The 21,406-nt window shown below is 43.0% G+C and overlaps 1 protein-coding gene across 2 annotated transcripts in view; it reads right to left on the reverse strand.

Annotated features, from left to right (window-relative positions):
• The window catches only part of PELI1 (pellino E3 ubiquitin protein ligase 1), a 40,309-nt gene extending 20,480 nt beyond the window's left edge, over nucleotides 1–19,829 (reverse strand). The window contains exons 1-2 of one of the 2 annotated variants that reach the window (XM_072333008.1): nucleotides 19,584–19,793; nucleotides 8,556–8,720 (exon numbers count right to left, since the gene is read on the reverse strand). In XM_072333008.1, the coding sequence (XP_072189109.1) occupies nucleotides 8,556–8,610 (55 nt within the window). In that variant the 5' untranslated portion in view covers nucleotides 8,611–8,720; nucleotides 19,584–19,793. Of the gene's footprint in view, nucleotides 1–8,555; nucleotides 8,721–19,583 lie in introns of both variants that reach the window. The other variant, XM_072333009.1, reaches the window with a different exon arrangement.
• Nucleotides 19,830–21,406: the final 1,577 nt, after the last annotated feature.

Genomic DNA, 21,406 nt, shown 5'->3' on the forward strand with positions numbered 1-21,406 from the left:
TCTCAAGTTAAGGGACATCAAACTCTCCTTCAAAAAAAGATCTGCCATCTCTACAACGTTGGTGATCCAACAGCCATGGTACATCTCAGGCAATTGTGGAGCAATCCATTGCTGAAGCTGCAAGAACCTAGTCACAGAAGCTGCAAATCACACTGCAAGCAGCATTTCCCATTGCTTGAGTCATATTTAGCCATTGGACGAGCATAGCACCCGCCTCTTATGAAGTCCTGTTCTGCTCTTAGAAATTTGTGTGCCTCCTCCCAATGTAAACTAGGAAAGCCCTTCATTGATTTAAGTACAGCATGTTACCATCAACACATATTCCATCTTACAGATCAAAAACATAACTGGCCCTCTGTCTCAAGGCCAGTTTCTGTTTCAGCAGGCACATGTGGCTTTTGGCACTCTATCAGTTTAGTACTTCCAAATTCCTGCTGGGGAAAGACCCCACCAAAAAGAGTGCATTCTAGATTACTCATCCTTGGACTGAGAACGTATTTCACAGCTAATCTTACTGTAAGCCGAAGGAACCTCCAGCAGCACTGAAGAAACACCCGCAGGTTCGCAGACCTATTCACAGAACAGAGTCAGTCAGTCAAGACTTAATCCTGGTTCTAACTCTAAGCTGATTCTAGATGGAGCAATATGATGGAAAATATAACAACAAAAGCTAACTCCAAAAGTCCCTAATGATATTGACAATATTTTCTGAATGAGGTCCAAAACAAGAGAACACTAAGAGATTTTAAATTCAGGTCTCCTTCAAATCAGCTACCTGGTACTACAGGTTTCTCACCTTTACCTTTCTTCACTATTCACCAAAAATCAGAACAATGCCTATATGATCCCAAAAGGTTAAATCAATCTCTTTCTTTTGAGAAACTTCACTGAATTGCAGGATAATCCGGGACCTCAGGACGTCATTTAGTCCAACCTCTTGCTAGAGTAGAAGTTGATTTCCCCGGTTGTCAAGCTATTACAGCAAGAGACTGTGAGCTTTAAGCATGAAATGTCCCCTCAAGACATGCATTCCTCCCTTGGGAAATAGGAAAAGCGAATTGAATGACAGAGAACTACAGATGACAAGAAGACTTTCAGACCAACCTGGAGCTTCACGTTTGTTGACAGCTTTCCTATGCTAGTTTGCTTCACCATTTGCATAAAGCAAAATGATTAACAAGAACTACTGCAAAGAGCTCAATACAGACACACCAAAGATTGTGTGGGCTAATTATGCATTTGAAAGGATAAGAGCCACAACATCTCATGTTGTGTCAGTCTAAGTCAGAAGCATAAAGATGTAGTTGCTTTGGGCTTCTATCCAAGACAATAGTCTTGAAGGGTCTTTGCTGCTGTTCTTTCATTTGTTTGATTTTGAAATTCTCCAGGAACATTTTGGGATGTTGAAAACCCTGCAAACCAAATGCTGAATATGCAAATTCAATCAACATTGGCTATGGACAAATACTTGCCCAAAGAACTTTGTAAGAATAGTTCTGAGTTCTCTGAAGAGCAGAACTTGAATTCACAGAGCTTCAGGTATTGCAGTTCCTCTAGATTAAGAAACAGAGTTCCAATTCAAATTCATTTCCACGAAGCATTTTTCCTGCTTGCAAAACTTTAAGGTACCTGCTAGCTGGACTAGAAGAACCTGCAATACCTGAAAGTTTTCATTCCCACAAAGTGAGATCTTTTGATTTCTTCAGAGAAAGTTAAGAGAGCCTGTTGCTAGAAGCATTCACACATCTTTGCTTCACTTTTAGTATGAAAAAACCCACCATTTCATATAGATAAAAATAAAAAGACGGGAAGGTATTCAGCTGTAGAAACTCAACTCTGAGATACCAACTCTTCAAAACTCACTTTCCAGGAAAAGAATCTTAGGAAGGACAAAGTTTAAAGTACAGTTTCTATTCAACCCCCATGTTAAACAAATGACTATCTTAAAACGAGGCATATACTTTTTCACTTTGAGAAGTTGTGAAGTACAAAAGCCAAGTTCATCCAACAGTTTCCCTCTGCTTTATTCTTAATTTCTCATCACCCTGTTATTACACTCCTGACACCATTTCAAGTCTAAGTTCATTTGCTGTTCCAGTAAAACAAACAACAAAATAGACATTGGATAATCTCCATCTTGCACAAGAACATCCCAAGTCTGTAGTTCACGCATATTTGGTAACTTACAGCTAATTAATGCACCATCTTACTCTATTCCTCTTCTCTTCAAGCTGCAAACAGCCTTCACATAAGGTACAAAATACATCCCTTTCTAAACATATCACCTCCAGCATTTACATATAAAAGTGTATGACCTACATACCTCTGGATGGATGTCAGAGGTCTGCCTACTCTCAGCAAGCCCAGCATTAATGTTTTACAGTGGCCTGACAGAACATACTGCAGCCTCACGCACAAGTTAAATGGCTGTTTGGGCTGCAGTTTCCCATATTTCTGACATTCAAATGTTTCTTTCTAGAAACAGTTTAAATCATGCTGCATGAGATCACGTGCAGAACAAAGGATACATTAAGAAAGGATCTGAGAGAAAAGGATTTCTTCACGCACTTAAGTTTCTAATAAAGCTGTATTTCAGTATTTCCAAACACATTAAAAGCTGCTTCTCAACAAATAAGGTTAGACAGTTTCTATGCTAGTGCTTGTGGTTACACATAAACACAAAACTAACTTTTTACAAACTTATTTTCATATTATTATTCTTCTACAGCCAGCAATGCAAACAGACCAAGTTCCCAACTTCTCCATCTCCTCATGTTTCCTTGGATCACTTACCAGCTTCCACTTAGTAACAGCTCAGAGAAAAAAGAAACTCATGCTATTTGAAAATATATTTTTCCCCCTCCTTAACTACATTTAAGGAGAAGCAATACTTTACTTCCTACACTTCTAATCCAATTTGACTAAGAGGTTTGCTGCTTATAAAAATAAACAGGCAGTTGTACTTGAGAAGACGCAACAGCTGCTTGTTCACCTTTACATGGGCACTAACACCAATAACAGGTCATTCTCCAGTACTGGTAAGAAGGCAGTGCTAGGGACACCTTCCCTAAATTTTACTCTTTGGTTGAGATGGAAATCCAGTGTACTGTCTGCATGTACAATGCAAGTGCTGGTAGGTGCTTGATTCTTCTCTACCACTCTCAGTGAGGCAACAATTCAAGCACAACTTTGCGGAGGGACAGGGCATAGAGAGGAACAAAATCTTCAAGCTTTTTCCTGAAATTTCAACAGGAAAGGAAGAAAATACTACTACAGCAATACTGCCATGGTGGGAATTGCTGTGGCCTCATCAAAAACACAACCATTAAAGTATTATGTGTCTTCAGATAGAACTTCTGGTACTACTGGGCATGGTCTCTCACACACACACACAAAAGCCAATCAATGACTAAACCAAAGGGATAAAGAGCAGAAGTCATACTTCTACAAACACTTAAGTGACTTTGGCCTGACAGTATAGCTCCTAGTTATGTTTAACACTTGAATGCAAAGATACCTTGAAACTTTCAACTATAACTCAAGTTTACAATTGGCTACCCACACAGAAAAATACCACCTTCAAATAAAAGAAACTAACCAGCTGAATAGGGCAAGCGCTTCCTTTTTGAGTTAGCACGCTCCCCAGTAACTCCTTGAAAGGCAAAACATTTTCAAATGTGTGGGTCATGCAGGACCTGCTTTTCAGAAGCACCCAGAACACTTTCCAGCAGTAGTCAGTGTGCACTCATTGCTACGCAGCATCTAACCATTCAGCAAGTACCTCCATGGCCTGCCCTTTCATTTACAAGGATGGCCAGTCATGTCACTCACTCTAATGAAATTACATTAGTGAGACAGCAGTGTGACTCTTAATTCTACCAGTGAGGAAGGAGCTCCTGAAGACCAACAAGTTCTTCCCTGATTATTTAAAGTTGGTAGAATTCTGTCTGAAAGCAAATACACAACAGATAGCCTAGAAATCGGTAATATTTGTAGAGGTGACACTTGGGGACACAAGCTCAGTATATTTCTCATTATTCAGTGCAAGTTTACTTATTTCCCCACAAAATGTTTTCAAGCAACACAACTCAATAAAGTCTTCCCCCAAAAAAACAAAACATAACAAGACAAAAACAACCCTCCAAGAACAACAGAAATGCATGCTTAAAGCTGCATCCTAGCTAAGACTCTGGCTCACTGTGGATACTTCAAAACTACCTGAAGAAGTCTCACGCCAACTGCAGTTGAGCAGTTCAGATTTGGATGAGTTCATACATGAAAGAAAGCTCACATCTCTTTTCATGCATTTCTCAGACATGCAGAGACAAATGCAAAATACCTTACATCGGCAAACTCACTTCTAGCAATGGCCTTGGTTTTACAAGATATGTGTGTTCACAAGATTACTCATTCTCTCTCACAGAAAATCCTTCGCATTCAGGAAAAACTGCAGAGCAAATGCACCAAAAAAGAGCATAGCCACGAAGAGCTGCAGTTTTGGCAGTAATCTGACTGGGTCATTTTTAACTGGTAACAGTTGACACAGCAGTACCATGCAGAGTTTGGAAATAATTTCATATGTCTTACAGCAAGCGGTCATATATGAAGCAAAATGATTTGTTAATATACAACAGACTTCTTCCCTCCTGAACCTTGAGAAACAGCTTGAGAGAAAACTCAACTCTGACCCCACGTGCACCTCAGATATTCACATCAGCATCTGATACATTACTGCTTGGGCATCTGTGTCCTCAAGTATACTTCAGTGCACCAAAGAAATGTCCTGCTTTTCAAGTACTAGCTTTTTTAGTATGGAAGAGCTATTTTGCTTGCCCTTTAATAGCCAGCTGTTTAAGCACAGACTGATTAATTGCCAGAAATCTGGCTCTTCAGAAATAACACTGTGAGTTCTTCAGGACAGACCAGCCCCCTCAGGACTGACATTGCTCATGAATTTCTCTTCAAATCACTAACAGCTGTTCATATTGAGCACATCAGTGCTTCAGTCACGTGCACTTGTAAAGGTTTGCAGAAGTCCTGCTCACATTCAGTTTGCAAGCTTTATTACTTACTCTGCTACTTAGGGGATGTCATGTCAACCATGCATAGAAAAGCAGAATGCTGTATGGTAGATGTATAAACAGCCATAGCAGCCACATACACCTGCATTAGGAAGTCACTACTCAGACTTAGCTGGCTTTGGCAAACTTAAAACCAGTTTTAAAAGTAACATATCCTCTCTAAACAAAGGAAAGACAACTTTCTCTGCTTTCACAGTCACTGTTGTACTTGAAAGTCTGAAGTCATTCTGCACCTTCAGCATTTTACTGATGGAAGCGTGTGAATTACGTGTCCCAGACACAAACCCTAAACTACACAAATAAGCACAGTGCTGTTGCAAGCTAACCCTCCTATAGCCTTGTTTATACTGCACAGTTCTTGCCCGTACACAACACTGCTGGGACAAAAAGATGCCAAATCAGCAGGGTACTAACTTGGAAGTAATACCTAAGCTAAAGAATACTACAGAACCAACACTAAGTTTCAGCTCCAATTATTAGTTTATTTATTAGTAGCCCTGTCAAGTCATTTTTCTTTTCTGTTTATAAGAGAGGCATTTCATTTTAATTGTAAAAAAAAAAATAAAAACAAGCCAGTAGTAAAGGGCAAATAGAGGAAAATACTATATTCTAATAAGTCTTTGCTCTAAAACCAATCTGCAACTCTGTGTTTTTATCTTGGAATTACGCTTTAATAGCAGTGGGAAAGAACTTACAGACATCACGTACAACAGCTGTACCATTTTTATCACATTAAAAAATCTAACCAAGTATCTATCCCATATTAGAAATGAGAAACAAATACTTATTCAAACGAATACTTACATAGAAGTTTACCTGCAAAGTAAAAAAGTTGGATACAAAAAGGCTGCAAACTGCATCCCCAAAGTTATATGACTTTGTCCATATATGCTGAAGACTGACATTTATATTTACTTGCAAAGATAAAAGTCGAAAATATAAAGATCAAGAAAATGCAGTAGAGGACTCATTCCAGCCAGAAAGATGCAGAACAATCTGAAGCCATTCCAACATACAGAAGATGCTATCCTTTGACAAAGCTTCAGCCTTCTGAATAACTGCTTGCAAACTCAACACGCTTCAAAGATGGCTTGTTACTGTGGCACAAATGAAGACTTGCCCATAAAATTTTAATAAATAAATTCCTGCAGTCCTTAAGTTTAGCCAAAGCAGAATATTGCAGCAAGATCCTCTTAAGGATAAGTGTTTTGGTTTTCTGTGTTTTTTATTAAAGCATGCCAAAACCATTAGTTGAAAGGATAACCTAAACAAAGCCATTGTTAAAAAAGTAAAACTACATCATACCATGGCTGGAACAGCTACACAACTGGTCAGAGAGGAAAGATTATTTCCTGGCACAGTAATGTAGCAACAGACTGAGTTCTTTCTCTCTTTTTGTTATTACATTAAGCCTCCACAATGTTTTGCAAAAATAAAACTGAGGTTTGCGGCTCATCTGCAAACAATCAATTGAACTGAACAGCAGGACTTTGTTTCTCAGTATATTGTGCAAAAAACAGAGTAAAAGTATACTTAGCAAGGAAAAGGAATTAGACTCCTATTTCTGCTCTTGCTCACCTGCCTGGTCACCTCACCAAACCTGATATCCAAGTCGTTATTTGTTACCTAGGTGCAACCAACCAAATTAACCAGCGTAAGCAAGATCGCTATCAGCCTACCTAAGCAAGACTGTACTAGAGCAGATCTGGGCTGAACATGTAATTTAATTCACTGCTCTGATTTTGGATAAGCCCCAGACATTCAGGATGGTTACAGTGCAGTCAGAGACAGCACACAACGCCAGGTACAGTACTTCAGCTTTGCACTGTTTGACTGAAGAGATGAAGCACTCAGAAACCAGGAACCTCTGAGATTCTCCAGCACTCAGCTTCACTAACAACTGTATTCCATAGCTCTTAGGAAAGCAGACTCTTGCTAAGTTTGTTGCAAGTATACTGGCTTACTTGAACACTGTGAATGTTCTCTGAGCCATTCTGTCTTGCTAGAGACTATTTCTTCATTAACAGATGAAGCTTTTGAACTGATGAAACAAAACTCCACTAGCTACAGTATTTTTAAAGCTCTAGATCATACTGTATTATCAAAGGTTCCCTTTCAAATACAGCAGCGCTGTCAAGTAATTGTGAAATTAAAATTTCCTTGGGAGAGAAAGCTGACAAAAAAGAGAGGCATGGCGGAATCCACAGCTGATCTGAAACTAGAAGAGCTACACAGCATTAATGAAGTCCAAGTCATTTGGAAAAAAAAATAAATAAATCACAATGTTGAGTTTTCTATACTTAAAGTGTTCCAGGTTGTTCACCACCTATACTGACTGCTCACAACCAGCTTTAGGATTTCGGCAGTTTAAGTAAAAATAGCAGCCACTGACATAATGATAGCTTTGATCATTAAAAACATCGTTATGATTACCATCTCATGCCTACTGGCTCTGATCCCTTAAGATGTAAGGCAAAACCCTAAACATTTTCAAAGTCATACGCCAAGTCTTCTTGTTATTAATCACACCCATTGGATTCGAGTTTGCATTCTTACTTTCACTAGACTTACTTTTGCTATCAAAGCTGGTCTAAGCAAGGAAAAGATGACATTCTTACAACACTCCTTCATTACTTTTGTGCAAACAATAATGAGGCGACAGCAGTTGCCCAAAAAACAAGAGGGTGAAGAAAAACCAATGAGCCACACACATACAGTGACAAGGCTACTAAAAGCAATACAAGCATTTTAAACCTACCACATCAAAAGGGTATATTGTCAGACTAATGTCAAAACTTAAGATTCAGCTCCCTGAACCTCTGAGAAAGGAATTTAATCGCAGCAGTCTTCCATGAGGTTGGTGAGAAATGTCCCCTCTGTGCTGGAAAGTTGTGGTCAGCAGATCCAGAACAAAGAAGTGTGCAGGGCTGCATAATTCAGAGCTCAGAAGTGGGGCTGCAAGCACCCAGGCCAGGGATACAAGAGGGAGAAGCAAGGTATCACTCTCAGAAGGCACTGCAACATGATACGAGCTCAGAGCCTCTGGAAAAAGTCTTCAGTAGAAGTTCAGTGTTAGGGAATGAGGAAATATGGCCTGGTAGAACTTAACAGTCATATCTCTTGTATCATCAGCAGTTTTATAAAAGCTGGGGCAGCTGCTGTAAGGAGACAGTCACGAACAACTTAAGGCATTTCTTCTCCACCCACTTTAAAAAAGGCAGCGTTTAGTGAACAAATACAGTTACGGTCAGTAAAAGCAAGACAACACTAATCATTTGTATTGTTCTGTGCTTGTACTTCTAGCAAGTAACCTTAAAATCTAAAGAGCTAAATAAATGGGATATCTTAAGGGAACATAGGTGATTTTGTTAGATGTAGTTACCTAACTTTCTCCTCAAGATTTTCATCTATGGAAGTTCAGATGCAAGAAGAAACGTTTGCTCTCTTAGAACAACTGTGCAGATGTAAACTCACCGTGTTCAAGAACCGCAAGATCGTAACCGCACTTCCACTTGGATTTACGATACATAACCAAAAGCCAGGCTTGCAGAGGGAAAATGACCTGTTGATGATGGTGGCTGTCAACAATGGGTGCAGATCAGTTAGCTGCTAGTGTAGACAGGACAAGATTTTTCAACACTGCGAGAGAAAGTGAGAGTGAGACCATATGGTTAAGCCCCATCCACATTAGCACCAAACAGCTAGTATCACCAATTGAGAACAGTCGGCCGGAGGAGGCAGAGACAGGAAATCTACCTGTTGCTCCAGCCACTGTAAAGAAGAATGGGTACGCAGAGACTTATCGATGTTGGCTCGGTGTCTGAACGAACAGACATCTTAAGAGAAGGAGTTCTTCTGTTAATAGCATTTCTTTGAACATGGCATATGTTGTACCCAGTCGATATTCCTAGTGCACAGCAGCTCAAACACGCAGTTGTCCAAATTTTTTCAGTGAATTCACATACCAGTCGGTCTGTTCAAGCATGCTCAAGACTTACCAAAAAACCACAAAACTCTGGAGTGATACAGGGTACTTCCAAGTTATACTTCTGCAGGAGACTGACAGTAATGCCAGTGGATGTTGCATGCTGTTGGTATGCTGTTCAAGACCATTCAATATGAAAAGATGAAGGTGTTGACTAGAACTTCAAACTGCTTTAAGCAGTGGAAGCAGAAGAGTCTGCACTAGATCTCTAGCGATCCCTTCCAAAAGTGCTTCTATTCATTGGGAACCTGGTCACTAGTGCAGAGATACAAGCCTTGTGTGCAAAGACAGGAGCACTGATTCACAGAACTATTATTTACCACCTATTCCCATCACCTGCTCTGTAGGAACGCCTGCACCAGGTTACCGCTGACCTACAGCAGGATTTCAACCTGTGGTTAAACAATTTCAAGACAGCATAAAGTACTGTTGCCTTGCATTTAGGCAACGTTTATGCACAACCACATTATGGTGTTCACATGTTGATGCCCAGACCTATTCCTCAATTGCATTCACTACATTCCATGTACACGTCTGCAAACAAACACAAATAGAGAACTCTGTGCAGTTGACTTGGAGATTATTCTTGTTTTCTTTGTACACACCCTTATATTCAACTTGTTTTGCTCCTTTATGTAGCAAAAGCTAAGCCCATCGGCAAAAAGATGACTTAGTACAACAAAAATCTTATCAACACTCGAAACACTCAGCTTATATGAAGAATATTTGAAAATAAGTTTGAAAATAAGCACAGTAACTGTAGTAAACTAAAAACTTTTAATTTGGTCATGGATACAAAAGTGGATTTGCAACAGTCATTTCTTGCACTTTCTTTTATTGGGACAATTTTTCTGTTACAGTCTTTGCTACGCTCGGAGATCTGGGAGCAGGCACTGAACCGCAAGCTATGCTTGAACACCAAACAACTTTAATTAGGCAGAGAAGTTAGGCCTAACAAAAACCATCGGGTGCCAGGAGGACTAATGAGTAATTCCCACATATGTCAAGTATTAATGAGGAACACAGAACTGCTTGGGATTTCAGATCTGCAACAAGAGACCCCCTCCCTCTCCCCAGTTTCATGCGTCTTTGAAGAACTAAGCAAACTTTGCTCTAGCAGCACTAACAAAGGGTGCAGTTGCAAAGCAGAAACCAGAACAGATCGGCATTTAATAACAAGAGGCACAGGAAAACTATTAGAGGGGGGAAAACACCAGGCTCCTTTGAGTGCCACGCTCTTCCACATCAGCATAATAGAAGGGAATCCTGCTTTGCTCTGAGGGCGATGAGCCACCTGGCCAGAAGCCATGCTTATGCACAGCTACTTGGCCCCGAGGGTTGAAAATAAAAGATGAACAGCCAAAATACAAAGCCAGCAGACACAGCTGTCAAGCAGGGATCAGCAGACCTGACGACTGTGGTACTATGAACAAACCAAGCCATGCTGGTTGGCTGTTTTGCACCATGCCCCATTCTCTCCCCCCGTTGTTTCCTTCCTCTCTTTGCCTACTACCACAGCCACTACTTGCACTGTTTCTCTCCCTCACCTCTTTTTCCTCTTCAGTCTAACATCTTACAGGCTGGGATTTGTACAGCATAGAAACACCGCAAGATGGAAACCCACCATTTATGGTACTGCGTGAACTAGGATTAGCTGATGGCAACAGTCCTTTCTAGCCTCAGATTTTTACCAAATTTAAGTTTCTTGAAGAATAGCTGAAGGACTTTGTGTATAACATTATCCCTACTCACAGTGTGCCCATCACTGCTAAAGTCATGAGATCAAAAAGATTTCAGTGTGCTGATTTAGCTCCCATAAATGGTGAGTTTAGCCACTGCAGAGATACCTGATCTACAGCTTTCACTCACATTAGTAGTCCCCAGGCAGGCAAATAAACACTGTGTCAAGATCCTTACCCAAATTCCCACAGGGAAAAGAAATTAAACTGATAGGCTGGATGGAACAGATCTAAGAAATATCAATAATGGTAGCTGGAAAATCTAAAACTGAAGTCACTCTAGTTTTGATGCTTTCAGTACACACAGTACATTAAATTTGGCACAAGCCCAGTGGAACATGAAGTACTTGTGGACAATGTCAGCCAAGAGCTAGAAATATAGCAGTCTTTAAAGGACAAACAGCTTCAGACTATTTCTACTTTATGCATCTGAAAAAGAATTAAATCAAGGTGATCTTTCTGAGGGAACATTCGTATTAAATCTAATTGGCATGTTTTGTGAATTCGAGCATATGCTGGCTGGCAGAGTAACTGCATTTATCATAATCTGTTCCACTCACGACAAAGGTTACAAACAGATGTTGTGACTCCCCATACTAGAAATCACCGTGCTTTCCTCCTAAGCACCGTGGCTCAGGCAAGTTCCGTACCTGCTCCTTGGTCACACACCTCAACACCTGAGACAGTCAAAGCAGAAGAAAGAAATGAGGTCTGTGAACCTTGGAAACTCACGCTGTGCTAACAGTTTATTCACCCAGCTGCACTGTGTATTGGTACTTCATTAGTTTACATACTTCAGAGCCGAGCAAGGTTTGATTAGGAACCAAATGTTAGTAGCCTCCAAACATCAGCAAATCAAGAATCAACACACCTGGGAGCTTCTTAACTTCTATCAAAACGAAGGCAAGGATACGAGCCTAACATCCATCTAGCTTTGTAGACACCATCCTCACAAACAGATCCCTCCCCCTAGCTTTGCAGTATCTAACACAGGCAAAGAACACTGATTTCCTAATTGGACAGCACAGCAGAGCACAACTCTTCATGAGGTTTTCTGTTATTACATTAGGGACAGCTTACATGTCCCTCCCCAGCGCCTCCCTGGGATCTGAGAGCAAATGTACCCTTCCCATGCTTTCATTGAGAGACCCAGCCCCATCTATGGCTGTGGACACGTGCTGGGGAGCAGGAGAAAAAACACACCACCCTATGTCTGACAGCTGCTCAGAACAAGGCAGGGAGGAAAACCTTGGCCATCTCTACACACAAACCAAGTACGACCTGGATCATTAAAATTGCTATTTATTAACGGCTGACATTTTGAAGTACATAACAAAAGGGCCGGGTAAATCTGATTGTTACTGTTATTCATAATACCAATAAGATAGCAGCAGACCTACAGCACTTGTTAGTGTGGACTCTAAGAGATTGAAAAACACCAGATGTTCACTGCACATGCCTAATTGACACGATAAGCACGCTCTTCACTTCTCCCTTTGACTGGCCCCTCAGAGCTTTAAGGTAAAAGTTTACCTTCCCCTTATCTTTTGGATCACGCTCATATCTCTGCTACCATTTAGACATTGCCAACTTCAATATGCTCCTATCTGAGCTTACATTACATGAAAAAATCACAGGAAAAATGCTTCTAATGCTTTTCCTGTACAGGTAGGAGTTTCCATTGCCTGCTATGCATAGCTCACCAAAAAACTGCTTAGTAAATAGATATGGAAATGAGGAAAATCAAGCAGCACAAACACAGATTGGCAGAGGGACTGAAAAGCAGTTGCTATCCCTAAACCTCCACATTCCAGCGCCTCATCAAGGCCTTCCTCAGCCAACAGCAACAAGCACAAGGACCTACTCTACATTCACATCTGCTACTCAGCCCCTGGGCAAAGCTAACAAAACTAGCCATGTACTGACTGTGACCAGAAAGATATGCACACATGCACCAAAAAAAATATGAAGCTACCTATGCAATTATCTGCTTGCAAGATCAAGTTGAGCAATTCAACTTCCGCAAGTGATCATCACCTCAATAAAATACCGTGTTATTTCTTTTTCCAAGAGGAAGGAAGAAACCCCAACTGCTGCACTTAGCACTGTACACTCCAGCCCTCTGCAATAACCTTGAGCAATGCTCAGAAACCTTTGCTGGTAGTCAGCAGCTCCTGCAGCACCAATAGGGTGCCTTTACAGTAGAAACCTCTACTGCACAGCTATTTCTCATACAGCGCCAAATGAATGCTCTAAGAATTGATGTGGGCTATCATCAGCATAGTAATTACCTTATTAACAGAAGATCAAAGAACAAAGATTCTGGAGTGATAGATCCACCTACCACGGGGATCAAGAGGGAGTGACTTGGCTAGGAAAGTCATCTAAGCACAAAGGAGAGATCAGCTGTCTACAGATAGTAACAAGCACTGCAGCACAACTTGTATTACCTTGGTCTGCTAGCCCCAGGGATGAGGTGCACAGTTACGTGCTCGTTTAACTTGAGGAGATGCGGGCACAGCAGATGGGACCAGAAGAGCAGTCTGTATTTATCATGGCAACACTATAAGCACAAATTCACCTAAGCATCATCATCACACAATTAAGAAAAAAGACCAAATAGAACACCTAGGGGCCTACTTTGGGGCTTCCCACCATGGGTGAGCATCATACAGCTTGCTGTGGATCTCAGAATACAGCATTCCCAACTATGAAACCGAGTTATCAAACATGTTTGATTATGGAAGTGGTTGTACTGAATGGTGAGGAACTCTTCCTGTTTTCTCACATTTTGACATCATTAAGTGACATCTTAATTTTTCATCTCCAAACTCAAAACAGAGCATTAGCGCAGCAGAAAGGAGCCAGCCCAGAGAGCAAGTACATAAACTACCTGACACTAACTAAGGCTTGAGGACCCTGCATTCTTACTTAAGAACTGAAGTTTAAAGTCATCTTCTGCTAGCCTTGAAATACAGCAGTGAATAAAATGCAATGCAGCAAGGCGCTGTATTTATCAAACACCCAGGTGCGTTTGTTTTCTTACATGTTAAACACACCTCTGAGTACGTCAAGTGACTTGGGGAAAAAGCAAACAAAGAAAGAAATACATTACTGGGAAATGGCAGAACTGACAGTTTTAGAATTAGCAGCTTATCCCAAGGGGTGAGTTACAAAAGGGAAATGAGCAACAAGTTCTTTAAAAGGAAGTGAATTACTTGGATAGTAAGACTCATGTGTGATGCATTCTGGATTTTTTTTTCCCTTAACCATATAACTGAACTATTTATTTGGTGTATGATATACTGAAGAACCATGACTTCTTCTGCCAGCCGAATCAGGCAATATTTATCCTTGTAAAAGCATTGAATTACAACTCCTTCAGATAAGCAGAAAGGATACCAAGATGGCATCAAAAGGAAGAAAAAAAAAAAAAAAAAAAAGCCAGAAAAAACTCAGCACACATTAACATTTAAGAGAAAAGGAGCCCTGAGACTTTTAAACAGGAGCTCTTCAGAGACAGCTTCTATTATTGCACACGATCAATTTTCTTAGGACAAATAAAACGTAGTGAAGTACTCCAGTCTGTATGTTTTTAAAACCAAGTCCTGTCTACTCAATACCGCTCAGTGACTGAAAACAGAAGGAACTGATGGTAGATGTAACCCAGAGATACCAGTCAGACTCCTGTGACCTAAAGAACAACTAAAACATTAATGCTGTTGACCCAGGTTACGGGACTACCCTCCTAGAGGAGGAACTGGCAGAAGGCAGGAGAAACTCTCAGCAGTTGCTACTTTCCAATCACTCCCGGCTCCATTCAGACAACTGGGGAGGAGCACTGACAAACAGACCGACCAGGGTGACATATCTGAATCAGCCAAATTTGCTCTTGCTTTGCCCCTGGAGAACTCTTACAAGCTTTGAACTCCACAGATTTTAATGCAAATCTTACAATAGTCCTTACAGAAGAGTAAGAGAACAAAACTGACAGGACTGATATTATCACCTGCCTTGCCTTTGAAGAAAATTGCTACCCCAGCTCAAGAAAGAGCCCTTTTAACTGTTTGTAACGAAGCCCAAATGGTCATATAACTGCAAAAACATTACATATTTGAAATGCACATAGCTAAGGATATGCAAGCAGGTAAATCAAGAGGCAATAGATGCAATAACCCATTGATAGCAGTCTACTTAAAAGCAGCTTTGGCTAGGCAGGGCTTTTCTCCTCCTAGAGTCCTGGCTGTGCTGAATCTTGCTCAACAAACTTGCTTCAATTCCACACCTTGCAAACATCTACAAAACATTTACGATGTATCCAGTTTACTTGAAAACCTCAACACACAAGAACTATTCTCTGGTAGCTCCTCCAATTATCCTACTTCAAAATAATCCACAGATCTCTTCTGGTCTGAGTCTAGCTTCAGTTTCTTATTACCTTCCTTGCTGTTCATTTCTGTACCACACAACAGAGCCTCAGCCACTATAGCAAATGCTAAAGAAACAAACACAGAAACACAGCATTTAGCAACAAAAGCTTTTCTGCCAAAACAACCGTGGTCATCTGCCCAAGTATTTTACTTGTAGGCAAGCTTTTGTCAGCCTGTTAGCTAATATCTGAGACTCTGATTAACTTCTGTTCATTAGTAGGTGTCCACTGACACATACACAAGCCCACTCTTACCTAGTATAGCCAGATCTGCACCTCTTGGCCCCAGATATCTCTACTACGAAAAGCCTCCCCGAAAGAATGCTTTTGGCCCTCTTGAAAACACATTTATGCAATTAAACTGCTGCAAACAGGGTCGGCATAGGAAAACATCTGGCTGACATAGACATATAGCTGACATCAAGGGAGATCAGGAACATTTTGAGCAAGACAAAGCCTTCTGTAACATATTCTGCTGGCGAAGAAGGAAAGTACTGCAATCTGACATGAACTGACTAAATCCTCTCTCAAAGAGGAATGCAGCAATGGGGCAAAGGGCTCCTCCTCCTCTGCCAAGTGCCACACGCTTTAGAACAGTAACAGAGAACATTCCCACTCCCCAAATGGCAGCCTGAAATGCACTGCAAGGGTTGATCCACTCTGCTCTCGAGTACATGAGATTTGAGCCTAAAATGTAGGCATTTATGTAAGTACATACCATGCATGGCAGTCAAGTAACTAGGACTGAGTTCAGCACCATGGATTAAGAAACAAGGTCAACAGATTAACTTTTATTACCTATTCATGAACCAAACCACGTTCCTACATGGCAAGGACCTGAGGATACCATTAATCTTTAACCAAATGCTTCCAACTGGTCTGAATCAAACAAACTGATGACTAGCTCACACTTGAGCTCACATCATTTAGAAACACCGCACTGCCTTTATTGAAACTAGATGACCACCTACCTCCAGCACGGGGTACCAAAAAATAAGATCAACACAACTGTCCTGTAGAGACACCTAAAGATGGCTTCAGCAGCTTGCCAAAGCAGACACCACTATACTTTCTGCACTCGCTCATGACTACAAAGTTGTTGCAGAAAGGTCATTTCAATATTTAAGCACATTTGTAGCTCCAAGTGGCACAACGAGGGTCAGTAGAAGAAGGCTGTGACAGAGGGCTGACATAGGCAGCCAATAAGCCATGCACTTACCTGGGCCAAGCACTGAAGCACCATCTCAACATATGAGTAATACCTGCCTTCAAAACAGTGTAAATACAGGACACTTGGATCAGAACACATTCATAGTGCAAAATGGTATTTTTCCTGCAGATCACACTGTTAGCAGTAACAGGGCAAAGCCTGCTTTTTTGTAATGTAAGGATTATTTGCAGCATGCCAAAGTTTTTGACTTTTCCTTAAACTGACAGGTTTTTGAGTACTTGTTACATACAAACAATATCACGAACAAGAAATATGCAAGTACCTGCAACATGCAATATGCCTGCAACACTTGCAATATGCAAGTACCTGCAACAATTGTAACATCCACTGGACACAAGAACACTCCACAATGCTACCCTATTGCTCCAGACCAGCAGAGCCTCAGCAGCACAGAGTGAAGGAGCCCAAATGGAAATGCACCCCACAAACGGCCTCAGGCCTCCAGGAAAACAAAGGACCACTTTAGCTTTGCCCAGCTGGCAATTTGTGGGCACCCAGCGCTGCACAAAGCCAGAACTAAACTGCTGTTTCGCCTTCCTCACCACCAGGCCTTCCATCCAGGCAGCCTAACTGCCGCCTGATTAGGGAGACAATGTTCACTTTAGTAGGAGCTGGAAACCGCTGTAGGAGGGTAAGATATACTGGCGACTCTTGTAACCAGTAGAGTGAAAGGAAACAGAAACTAGATCAGATGTAGACATGCTTATTTTTTTCCACTGAAACTATCTCAGCAGTATTCAGCAGAGCTTGACCTACTTCCTACACCATCTCTTTGCTGTCACTTCCTCTGACAGTTTGTCAGCACACTTGTGAATCTGAAGATTAAGGAATGAATGTCTGGAAGCAAAAGAGCTGAGGACTTCCTTTTAATGCCACCTACAGTCAAAACTTCTATGGCCTAATCAGCAAGATGCTCAGCGACCAGCCTTACAACAAGGACTTTCAATTATTAGCATCCTTCAAGAGCTCCAAACCAACCGCCCAACTTAGCTTACAAGTACGCCCTTAAAGATGACTTCATCTCTCATGAAATATCCATTTTCTTCTTTCTTTAGCTCACAGCATGGATCAGGATCTACAAACAGTTTCAGGTTCTCTGTTTTCCCGTATTCCATAGATCCTGTCTAAGATGTTACATACAAAATTATATTTGTAATTAGTTCCTTGCAAATGAATAAGAGTTTAAGTATCACTGGCTGCAAGCAGATGATGCTCTGCTTTGCATCTACAACCACACAGTCACTAGCTGAAAATCCCAAAGTGAAATAATGCTGTTTTCTTTACTCAGTTTCTTAGCATAAACCAATACCAAAACACGCAATGGTTATAACACCGATTTTGCACTGACACAAATATTTAAGCTTCGTTTTAATTGAAATGCTGGTAGTTGAAATTTTAATTTCAGACAAAAAAAGACACGACTTGCCACATGAAGAAACACATTTCATTGCTTGGTAAGTACAGTAACATTAAGTACAAGACTGTGCTTGGCATAACAGAGGCGCTCCTACAAGACTAGTTCATTAGAAACAGAAGGCATTGAAACTTAAGGCATGCTGCAGATGCCTACACATAACAAAGACCTGCTCCAAAGCTTCCCGCCCGGCCATTCACAACAAATAGGTAAGAACTTAAGAAGCAGTTAGGATACTTCCCTGATGTGGCACGAAAAGGGCACAAAAAGAGACTAACTTCCCAGCTAGCTGGCTTGGTTTCCTACCACCCAGGCTTGGTTTCCTACCACCCAGGCTTTTCCTGCGGGGTTTAGGGGAAAGCAGGAGGGGATGTCCGGTGCAGACTTGTGAACTTCGCCACCACGCTACTCGCTTTGAAACTGCTGGCCTAAGACATAAAGCCACACAGACCACAACACTCACGCAAATGAAAACCCGGAAGACCTATTCGGGAAAAGCCCTCGTCTCCACTAACACGGCTTCGTTTCTCAGCATAAAGAGCGATGAAAGATGCATCATCAACAGGTCATCTAGCTGCTTCTTTGTGCAATATGAAACGCTGCCCAACAGAAACCGGAAACAGCCCTCTGCCCCCAGCCTCCCCCCGTGCGGATTCCAAATGGAACAAATAAAGCCATCGCTCCCGGGATGTGGAACCAAAGCTCGGGTTGCCCGATGCCTCCAATCGCTCTACAAGCCGACGAGCACGTTCTGAAGGCTTGAGAGTCCCAACGAAAACAAACGAGCGGCCTTTAAAAGGCACGGCCAGCAACGAGATCGCTACAGCCCAACTACGAAGCAGCGTTTTGCAGAGCTCAGACAACAGCAGCTTTTGGGGAGAGGGAGCGAAAACACGACGAACAAACAAGCGTTCGGTAGAAAACACAACTGCCTTTTCAATGCCTTCCGAGGCTCCCGGAGGCAGCAAGCGACCTCCCGGCTCTTAGTTAGCTCCGTCCGAAACCGCATCGCTCAGCGACGCGGTGAAAGTTGCGCTGCTCACAAAGAGCCGACGGGGGAGAAGGGCAGGCGTGAAGCCTCTCAGAGCGAGCTTTCATCCCGACAGCTCGACAAGAGAACCCGCAGAGCGGCGGGGGAGTAGCGCCGGGCCGGGAGGCAACCCGCCCAGCGCCCTTTGTGTGGTGCGCCTCATCGCAGCCGCCAGTTCCACGCACACTTTCCTCCCCCCTCGGGGAAACGGGGATCACCCCGAACCCTTCGATTCGATAAAACCTCCGGAGTCCAAAAACAGCGTGATTTTAAAACAAATTATTTCTAATATCTCCGCTCCTTACCCCCCCCCCCCCGCCCCCCTCCTCCCGAGGATGGCTGGCTGCCGCTCCGTCACAAAGGCACGGCGATCCCCTCGGAGACAGCAAAGGGGAGGAAACAAAACCGCACGGAAAGCCAACCAACCGGCACAAAGGCACGGGGAAAATATATATATATATAAATAAAAGAAAAAAAGGAATTAAAGAGGGAAAGAAAAAAAAAAAAAAAAAAAAAAAGACAATAACGCAAACAAAATCAAACATAACAAGCCAACGAAGCTACAGCCGGCCGCCCGGAGCACAAAGCGGGGAAGGGGGCCAGGCCCGGAGCGGCGCCCTCCAGCCGTAGGGCCGCGCGGAGGCGGGCTGCGCCGCAGCAGGAGCGGGACTTACCGCAGGAAGGCGGCTGCAGGCGGGAGAGGCGCCCGCGGCTCCCTGAAGCGACGGGGGGACCGCAGAGACGCACCGAGCAGGGACTGAGAGACAGACTGACTGACTGACTGACTGACTGCCTTCCACGGCCGGAGAGCAGAGCAGAGCAAAGCACAGCCGGGCGACGCCGCCTGCACCACCCACCTCCAGCCGCCGCTCAACCAGACTACTGGCTCTGATGCCGCCGCACACTCGCGCACCCAACAGCCTGGAGGCGGAGCTAACAAGGAGGCGGGGTAACGGCCCTGGAGTGCGGGGCGTGCTGGGAGTTGTAGTGCCAGCTTGTGGGAAAGGGGGGGTGTAGGTGTGATATACAAATATGTACAAACCTAGGCTCGTAGAGTCATGAAGGTTGGAAAAGATCTCTTAGATGAGCCAGTCCAATCAGGTGGCGATGCGGTGACTCAAGCCCAAGTGACTGTCGCTGGGCACGGTGAGCACAACACAACAGGTGAGCACCGTGCTGCCGTGATCCATCCCCCAGCTGTGAGTCAGCCCACACGCGCATGGAAATGCTCCCAACCACGAGTCAAAGCTGAGCTCCTTGCTGAAAGGGTCGAGCAAGTTGGCACACGGTGCTGGCTGATGGCTCAGGTGTGAAGGGTGTTGAGGTGCCCAGCCATGAGCACCGCTTCAGAGGGAATCTTAGCAGCCCCTTTGGTGCACAGGGAAACCAAGGCGGGCTAAAACTAAGCCTCTGCGTCACAAAGCCCATCTGCAAGCAGCAGACCATGGCACTGCAAAGACTGTCCCCCACTCCCATAGCAGCTCTCATTTAAGCTGCACAAAGTGACCCCGTGGTAACATAGTAATACCCCTTCCTTTGCTCTCCCACTTGAAAAATGTAATTAACATAGTGTCTCAGGCTGACAGTCACAGTAAAAAGATAGAAGGAAGGAGTCCTCCATGGGCTCTGTCTAAATAAGGTTTGTTTAGTGGCTGCTGCAAGGGGATTTTCACCTGGGACCTCCCCAGCCGCTTGTGTTGACCTCTTCCCTGATGTCTGTTTCTGGATGCTACCAATGGCTTTTGTTTTGCTTTTGCTTTTTGGAGTCCAGTTCACATCTTGTTCCTGAATTATTGCAGCCGACATCAAACCCCGCTGCTTCCACCTGAAAGATGAAAGCACCTCCTACTGTTGCGTGTGTCATTGTGTGTTTTTCATCCCTGAACTTCATTTGTTGCATCCTTGTCCTCTCACCCTGGAAAACTCCTCTTGCAGCCCCTTGGTTTTTGCTCGTTCCCCTGAAGCTCCCATGACACTGGTGAGGAAAAAGCCTTGCCTTGAATATTTCCCAAAGGAGAACACTCTGTCCCAGGCTGATGCCTGCAGACTCAAGCTACTGCAGCTTATTGCAGCCTGTAATGAATCAGAGAGCTGTGAAAGCACAGACTTGCTACCAGGAGCCAGCAACCCACCCTCCTAGCAAATGCTTAGCCCTGACCATCTGGGGCTCTGGTGGCTCTGTTAGTTCTTGCGTGGCCACGAAGGAGACACAGTGTTCTTCCATGGAAGGAGAAACCTCTAATGGCCTAATGACGGTACCCATGATGGTAAAATGATAACTGCTAGGAACTTTGTTCATTTTGTTCTGGGCCAGCTATTGCCCAGGAATGATTTGGAAATGTCTGAGCTGGGCACCTCTCGAAGAAAGCAGCTTTGATATGTCAGAGAAAACTTTGACAGCACTGGTACATTACCAGCTGTCCTCAGGACCAGAAAACCAGTCTGGACATGCTTAATTAATCCATGTATCCATTGTCTTTCAGGCTTGATGATGGAC

This window comes from Excalfactoria chinensis, chromosome 3 (assembly GCF_039878825.1).
Source record: "Excalfactoria chinensis isolate bCotChi1 chromosome 3, bCotChi1.hap2, whole genome shotgun sequence".
Classification (NCBI taxonomy): domain Eukaryota; kingdom Metazoa; phylum Chordata; class Aves; order Galliformes; family Phasianidae; genus Excalfactoria; species Excalfactoria chinensis.